This window comes from Camponotus floridanus, unplaced genomic scaffold (genome assembly GCF_003227725.1).
Source record: "Camponotus floridanus strain SB8 unplaced genomic scaffold, Cflo_v7.5 scaffold5, whole genome shotgun sequence".
Lineage (NCBI taxonomy): Eukaryota > Metazoa > Arthropoda > Insecta > Hymenoptera > Formicidae > Camponotus > Camponotus floridanus.
In genome coordinates, this window is record NW_020229658.1 from 2,506,606 (window position 1) to 2,515,268 (window position 8,663).

General features: G+C 35.6%; 1 protein-coding gene across 3 annotated transcripts; it reads left to right on the forward strand.

Moving 5' to 3' along the window:
- LOC105249889 (extracellular signal-regulated kinase 2) lies at positions 1-8,313 on the forward strand. Of its 3 annotated transcripts, XM_011255660.3 has the most exons (12): positions 1-334; positions 1,467-1,686; positions 1,792-1,922; positions 2,247-2,422; positions 3,315-3,454; positions 3,546-3,738; positions 4,503-4,643; positions 4,994-5,085; positions 5,188-5,319; positions 6,026-6,180; positions 6,321-6,352; positions 7,360-7,550. In XM_011255660.3, exons 1-12 carry the CDS (start codon positions 245-247, stop codon positions 7,379-7,381), a joined length of 1,524 nt encoding a protein of 507 aa, XP_011253962.1. In that variant the 5' UTR covers positions 1-244; the 3' UTR covers positions 7,382-7,550. The 3 variants fall into 3 exon arrangements, with proteins under 3 accessions (XP_011253962.1, XP_011253961.1, XP_025268161.1); XM_011255659.3 differs by lacking the exon at positions 6,321-6,352 and having other exon boundaries at positions 7,360-8,313; XM_025412376.1 differs by lacking the exons at positions 1-334; positions 6,321-6,352 and having other exon boundaries at positions 1,639-1,686; positions 1,754-1,922; positions 7,360-8,313.
- The last annotated feature ends 350 nt before the right edge of the window (positions 8,314-8,663 follow it).

Below are 8,663 nucleotides of genomic sequence, written 5' to 3' on the forward strand. Positions count from 1 at the left end.
TGGACACCGTATCCTCGGCAACAGGCATCAATTTCGTAAACACAGGTACGCATTGTCGTGTGCCGAGGGTTACATGAAAAAAAGCCGTCCGCCCGATGTATGAAGATGTGAATGCACCGCGACGGCTCGCACTTCCTTCCGCGCTCGCCCGAAAAATTCACCCTCGTGCAAGGATCTCGGACTCCCCTTCTCGAGACCACGTCATCGGCGACCACCAAGTTCCATCGTCGCCGTCGTTGCGACGATGTCGGAGAAAAAGGCTGCAGAGAAAGTCTCCGAGATTGACGCTCACATTAGCAAACAGTACGACATCGTGAAACGCCTCGGCAAAGGGGTAACGTTACTTTTTTTCATTTCTCTTCCGTATTTCTCTTCCCGCTCTTTGTCCCTTTCTCGCACGCCTCCGGGGAAATTTGCGGATGATGAGTCGCAAATTTGTATCTTCCTGTCAATGGTAAAAATTTGCGGTTTTATATAAAATACACGTACCGCGGAAATTACATTGCATTTTATTTGCACACGTTGCAGTGCGTTATTTAAAAAAATTTTTTTAGATATGTAAATTGCAGAAGAGACGCATGTAGTTGTCAAATGCAGATATTTCAGACATAAAGATATCCATTTTTTTAATTAATTGGAAGCAACATATAATTTGACATGCATTATTTCATATCGGAGATTTCTGTCAAAATAATAAAAAAATTATTTTTATCTCATCAAAATTATTTTTCTATATATTGTTTTTATGTAATTTGGACGCAAGTTTTTTAGTTATTCTATATTATTAAAATTATTTCTTTAGAAATAATTTTACAATTTTAAAATTTTAAAATTAAAATTATTTCTTTAGAAATATCTTTTTATGTCCTTGCAAAACGATATTAGGACATGCATGGTATGGCACGACGATAAAAACTTTTGTTAAACTAAAGCTCTACAATTCACGAGAAATATCAATAGTCATCATAACTATCTTCTTCGTCAGGAAAAGTTGCAGATCGATAACGGCGCGGTTAAAAAGTCGTCGCCGTCGCAACAAACGATGACAAACGGATCATGGTACCATAAGTCGATTTTTGTCAGACACGTATTTGCGTAATTTAAAACTTGAACTGTGTGTGCCTGGCAATCTCTCATTCATATCGTAATAATGCAAATGATAGCATGCAATATTCATGCATTGCGCTTGTACTCGTATTTTACGGTATAATCACTATTTGACGGAAGTCATTTATGATTGTACAAAAGACAAAATGAGAGAATAAAAAATCCGAAACAATTATGTTAATGTATATTTCTCCAAGTTTTCTCGTCTCCTAGGAAATGGAGTAGTTTGTAATTGAAATATAAAGAGGATTAGAAAGTTTGTCGTTTTTTGATGTAAATTTCCTGGAACAAGATACTCGTAATAATAGCAATAATTTTTCATTAATTAATATCATTAATTTTTAATTTTTTTTATACAGGCTTACGGTATAGTATGGAAGGCGATCGAGAAGAAGAGGAAGGATACTGTCGCGGTGAAGAAGATCTTCGACGCCTTCAGAAACCAGACGGATGCACAACGTACGTTTCGCGAGATTATGTTCTTACTTTCGTTCGCCAATCACGAGAATATCATCAAACTGATCGGGCTCCATAAGGCGAACAATGATCGGGACATTTATCTCGTTTTCGAGTACATGGGTGAGTTTTAGCTGACGAAGAAGAAATCACGCGCACATATATACATATCACGTGCGCCGATTCTCAGACTTTTGGCTTGAAACACCTTTCGGCCCGTTTCTTCAGAAACCGATCTTCACAACGTCATTAAGCGGGACAATATTCTTAAGGACATCCACAAGGTCTTCATCATGTACCAACTCTTTAAGGCGATCAAATACATACACTCGGGCAACGTTATTCATAGGGACTTGAAGGTGATGCTGAGTCTTACAATTTCAATAGCGTAAAAAGTTTTATCTTTTCCATAAATTTTTGAATTCTTAAGAGAGACATCTTTAGAAAATTTTGAATTATAACTTCGATTATACGTTTATTTTTTAAAGACCTTGATGCATAGAATATTTCTTAAATATGTTTTTTATTTTTAATTTTATTTTTGAAATGAAATATTCAGAAAAGTAGTTCGTGAAATATATATTCTTTTCGCTTGCAGTTTGTCTCACATCAAGTTCCTTTATTTTACTACATGTTATCGTGAAGCAATATCATGTCGAGTTGACGTTATGCTTTTATTACAGCCATCCAACGTGCTTCTGAATGCACAATGCCATTGTAAGATCGCAGATTTCGGTCTGGCACGGTCGATGACACAGATCGGTGAAGGTGATGGTGAGACTGGAAGCGATCCTACTTTAACAGACTACGTCGCCACTCGATGGTATCGCGCTCCGGAAATTCTCATAGCTTCAAAAAGGTACATGTTTATTCTGCTTATGCATTTCTCTCGATGCCTTTACCTGATATCGTCGTCACGTTTATTTCTCTCTGTGACATTTTAATAATCTTTCTCGTTCAGAACTTTTCGAGTAAAAGTTTATCTTGGCAAACACATCTATAAATGTCATTTTTTCCACCAGAATTATTTTTATTTTTTAAAAATGCCTTTCCTTTGCAAAATTACAAAATTTTTAAAATATGTAGTTGGCAATATATCACATATATCGTTACATGATAGCTGTATTGGCGCTCTATTTTAATTCCTGTTGGCTAGTTATCAATTTTTTGATCATCGAAAAGATTCAAATTGATAAGCTCTTAATCAGATAATGAAATATATATTGTAAAATATATATTCAAAATATTTGATGGGGAATGCAACTATATATACAATTTTCAATCTAATTATAATCTTAACGCGGTATGCAGTTTAAAGCTGAATGATATTTCAGTCATCTCTTGGAGTTACCAAAAGTTCTTAACTAAGGTAAATTTGAGACATAATTTACAAAGCTACACGACGAGATAATAAGATAATGTACATATTTCAATTCATGGTATCATAAAGAGAGTTACATCGTGTAACTTAAGAATGTACTTAAGAATGATCATGATAATAAAACTTGTCTTATTTAATTGAAGGAGAGGAAAAGAGGCATTACTAATTAATTTAAATGCAGAATAATCATCGAAAACAAGTGAAAATATAAGAAAGTTAAATATTATAAATACACATATATCGATGTGTTTGACCCATATTTTTGTATATGTGTGCGTACTTTAATGTAATCTCTATTGTATTAAGTTTCTTTTATCTGTAAAATTTTGACCATTGAGAGTCGTATTTTACTCAATATAAATGTTCTCAGATACACAAGAGGGATAGATATGTGGTCTTTAGGCTGTATTCTCGGCGAGATGTTACTGGGGAAGCCTCTTTTTCCCGGTTCATCGACGATAAACCAAGTCGAGAGAATAATGGCGACCCTGCCCCCACCGACAGACGAAGGTAATTCTTCCCAAAACTTTTTTGGTAGTAAAGAGATGAAAAAAGAAAAAAAAAGAAATGGCTGGACTATTTCACGATTATTTTTTTGTAGATCTAATATCGGTCAGCGCTGGTTACGGAATCAATTTGTTGGAGAAAACACCCAATAGGCCTAGAAGAACTCTAAAAGATTTGCTGCCGGAAGTATCAGAGAAAGCTTTGGATCTTATTAGCAATTTGATAGTCTTTAATCCTACACAACGACTCACCGCCATCGAAGCGCTAGAACATCCCTATGTTGCCGAGTGAGTGTAGTATAGTTTGTCATATATTTATAGTATAATTCCAGAGAAGCTAAATAAATTTAACAAAAAAAAACGGGAATTTATTAATTTTTTTATACAATAAAATTTTTATTTTTGCATGAGTCTTTCTTTTAATCTAATTAGTTTTGGCATTGTATGTGGATACAAAGAAGATGTAAAGCTCTATAATTATCATTCATCTTAAAACATAAAATTTCAAATAGGCTCTCATTTGGCTGCATAACTATAAGAAAGTCTATATCATTATCCTGTCACCTGAGACTAATAGCTCACCATGCAATTGAAGCGCAAGAGTTTTCTGTTCTGTCATTATTCTTGTCATCATTTTTTATTAGAAAATCATTTGGATAGAGCAGTATGCATTGAAAATATCGATTTTCGATAACAGTTATAATGACAAGACTTTGAAACGAATATTATTGAGTGGGAAATGTGTTTCCTTCCTTCGGAATCTTATAAAAAGAATCTTTTATTACAAGAATCTCATCGATCTTGAAATATCTGGATTAGATCTTTCTGAACAGAATTTTCTAGTGAAAATTCCGCGTTTAATACGTTTGTATTTCCATGTATTTTTATTTAAGCAAAGAGAAAGAGAGAGAGAGAGAGAGAGAGAGAGAGAGAGAGAGAGAGAGAGAGAGAGAGAGAGAGAGAATAATATGCGAAAGCACGTCTTTCGAAATCGAGATAAAGTAACGCGATAGCTCGTAGATGGAGGTTTAATTGGAGAACTTCTTCCATAGTTTTCACCGAAGAGGAAACGAACCGGAGAGGGGTTCTAGTGTTGTGCCGTTGCTGAGCGATGATGTGCAGCTTTCCGTCGACGAATACAGAAATAAGCTTTACGCGATGATGGATGAAAAACATAGGAAACATAAGAATATGTGAGTAGATATTTATTACGCGCAGCCCTTGTTTATTATCTCGCGTAATCAAGATCATATTGCATTATTAAAATATACTTTTAATTATTTTTATCTTTACATTTGACATTAATTTACAATTAGTCTGGTATGAATAATAATCACAATTTTAATGTGATTTTAAATTTATCAAAGAATTCAATTTTCTGAATGTATATTGAAATTCCTCTCTCGCGTTACAATTGATTCCAATTCCCAGTTCGCTTTTAAAGTTTCGTTTTTAATAAATATTTAGATGTAGTGTTATTGTGCAATATATTTGCATACTATATATATTAAAAATTTTGAACGTGTCAACAACTTTCTCGTAGGTCAAAGTCCAGATTGCGGCGATTATCTGAAAGTATCTGGAAGGAATCCAGTAAGAGTAATCCAATAATCGGCCAAGGTGACGCGATTGTCGGTAAGAGAAATATAGTAAATAAATAAGATTTTTTTTCATTTATCGTAATTTTATTCGATGATTATTTAGTCAATTTTATTCTGGGATTTCTTTTATTTTTAGCATGCCCGTCATTGCCAAATAGGAAGACAATCAGGCCGTCTCAAAGTGACAATATTGCACGTGTTACGAAAACACGAACGATAAATGTCATGGCGCCAGTTCAAGAAACTTTAACACATTCTCGACACAACGGTAAATATTTCACAATAATGACATCTTCTAATCTAATTTAAAACTTCGCTCAAATCATTTAATTTAAATCGCGCCTAATCCAACTTCAAACAAGTTTACTTACGGCAGTGATACCTTTTCTTATTTTAAACGCCTACGCGCGATTCAAAAGTTTCAATTAAAACAAATAGCATTTTCCTGAACGAACGCAGGAAAATAGATTGCTTTGATTCTCGTTTAACATCGCACGTCACGTCCGCCCACATAATTTCACCAAGTATACCAGCATCCTACATATATGTATATATATATATATATATATATATATATATATATATATATATATCGTTATCTCGTAAATCTTTACTCTGGCGCGCAAGAATTTCTTTCACATTTTTTTATTCGATATGTACGAGATGACCTAGATTGTCTTTATCCTTTTTACGCACGTATTGTTTGTTCGGAGTTAATTTGTACTTAACGAAGTTATCGCGAAATATCAATTTTCAATTATTAAACAACAAAAAAATACATATTGCAGATACGATGATATCATGCAGTTATCGGTATTTCGATTAATTGCTTGATATGAATAATTATTGTTACGAATAAATATGGAGATTATAATTGGCATGTGTCTGTAACATGTTGAACTAAATTAAATTAGTCAGAATTATTATTGATTTCCAAATAAGTTTCTATCCGTGTATTTGCGATCGATTAACAGTTAAGAACGTGGCAACACAATACGCTTGTAACTTGACGAACGGCAACTTGGGAAACATACCTCCAGCGGCGACCAAAAGCTGTTTCTATCTTAATCAACAACACTCGCAGTTGTCGAAGTCCCAGCGTTCTATACAGTCTGATCAGATGGCAATGGTGAGCGTAATGTTGTTAATAATTCTTTTATTCCGTTCATCTTTTCTCTGCTTGATTTCTGTATTTGCTCTTTCGCGCTCCGTCGCCTTCTCGCGATTTATATTATGCAAGTAGGTAAACGGAGAATTCTGTTATTACAGGCTACGTGTCGCGTGGGATTTGCGTTTAGTAGGTACTGTAATCATTGATCCATGCATCACCTAGCAAATTGCATGCAATTCTAATTTATGCATGTTGTCCACTATACTTCGACACTATAATTTATGAGCGAACCTTTAATGTAGCAATTAAAACTTATACGCAATTTGCAAAATTTGGGACATTTATTATCCCAAAATGAAGATAAATAACGATAATTATAACAAATTTTTACAATTTTAAAATTGTAAATTAACATTAAATATTATTTTGTTGTATTTTTAAAAAATTCTTGACGCTAAAAAATATCACGGCTTGTTTCAATGGCACTATTATCGCGCCGTCTCCGGAGCCTTTGTCATATATAAAGAAGAGAATGACAATATGCACTTTGTCATACTTATCTATATGCCGCCTAGGATTGATTGTACGCAGACGCGTTTCATATCTGACGCTGACACTCTCTCGCCTGGTGGCGATAAAAATTTATGATCACATTATCTAGCAAGTGAAATAGTAGTCGCATTTACGTTGTATGATTGACAGATACGTACTATTTGTAAAACTTCTTCAACCGCCATTATTTACTCTTGTTTACCTTACGTAAATGACATTGACGTGTTTGCATATCGTACAAATATTATATAGAAAGAAATGTATCATATATATATATTTATATATTTATTTATCACGTATCCTTGATCATGCGTATAATAATATACCTGTTCGTATACAATTCTTCACATTTTGATTGGCATGTGGCAATTATTTTATATACTTTCACGATGCAAATTTCCGATGAAAAGGCAATTTAAAGGGATGTTTAATACATCGGTGATGATGCGTTCACGCAAATTTGGAGTTCGCGATATAGTGCAAGTTATTATTCGGAAATTTCTCGCGTCATATCGTCCGCTTCATTGCACTTTCATCATGGGCAGAGTCGTTAATTACTTTACATCAGGGCCGTAGTCGGCCTGTATCGCGATACCGCGTTTGTTAGCGGTATTCGTCGCAAATTTAAAAGTTATCCAATTTCAGCGCGGTGCCAGAAGCAGATTGAATCAATTAGCGGTATCGGCACCTCGCGCCAAGCTACGACGAGCCTGCAGAGAGCAGATTCTCGTTCAAGCACCCAAGTCTCTTACCTCGGCGAAAGCTCATTATCGCACCGACGATCATCGACCCAGAACGATGCCGGCGAAGCCAATGACGGACAGTCCAAAAAGTATCAGGCAACCGCTGATGTCGAGCAACGTTACGAGACACTTCGCGAGGACCGGTGGAATCAGCAGCCCGGAATCGCCGTACGTCGTTAGTCATCATCAGGCCATCCGCAATTACTTAAATCAAACGATGCCACCACCGGCGCAGCAGCAGTCTCGTGAGCGAAATCGTGTGTCCTGCCAAAATAAGAGCAATCTCGTCGACAGATCGTGCACCAGTGCTGATACCGAGATTAACAATCGCATTAGAAGTACGGCGCGTAATCAAGCAAACCGGTTACAGTCGAGACATAGTTTCGACAGCGGCGTTATCCAGAGAAGATCGTCGACAATGTGCGACAGATCGGGATTCCTGGACAGTCACAGTCAGAGCCACGGTGTGATTGCGGCTTCAATTTACAAGGATCTCTGTAACGGGACTATAAACTGGTAAGCGTGTGGTGAGCGGGTTTCTCTCGTGGAGGAGCGAAAATTAGACGAGATAATTGTGCGACGATCGATCTGCTTCTTCTTTCGATGAGATCCTGCAGGATCTGGAAGTGAAACGCGTGAAAGTTCCGATCGCGTACAGTAGAATCCTTTCAGTGAGGATTTCGATAGCATCAATATAATTAAACGTTCTAGGAACTTTCGTGGAGAGTTTGTAATCGTATCCAGTGAATTAAATTTGCAGTTGAAGTCCATTTCGATGTACACCGGAAGAGAATTAAAATACGAAATCACGAATGTTTTATGTATGTGTGTGTTTCCTATATATTTATCTCTTTTTTAGATCAATTTCTTAACAATTATAATTTACATATTTAGTAAATCAACTTTTCTAATAAATATATATTGTTTTATAATATTTACTTTAATAATGCAAAAAAATAATTTTACAACGAGAGACTTGAAAAAGCTGTCGAATTAATAATTCCGTGATAAGAAACCGATGATCGTCGCGAAGCTCTCTTTATTCATCTTCGTTCATCTTCGTGCAAGAAACTAGCTGCCTCACGCGAACAAGTAAGGTTCCTAAGTAAATAAGCAAATTTTGCACGAGATAAATTCATAATTAATGCTATCAACTGCGCGTTTGATGCTTCGAGTTCTCACGGGGATAATCCGCTGGCCAAGAAC

Coding starts and splice junctions, on each gene's coding strand:
- LOC105249889 (XM_011255659.3), top strand. CDS start 245: ATGTCGGAGAAAAAGGCTGCAGAGAAAGTCTCCGAGATTGACGCTCAC. Junction 1,687..1,791: donor TCTCGTTTTCGAGTACATGG/GTGAGTTTTAGC, acceptor CCGTTTCTTCAG/AAACCGATCTTCACAACGTC. Junction 5,086..5,187: donor CCAAGGTGACGCGATTGTCG/GTAAGAGAAATA, acceptor TTTTATTTTTAG/CATGCCCGTCATTGCCAAAT.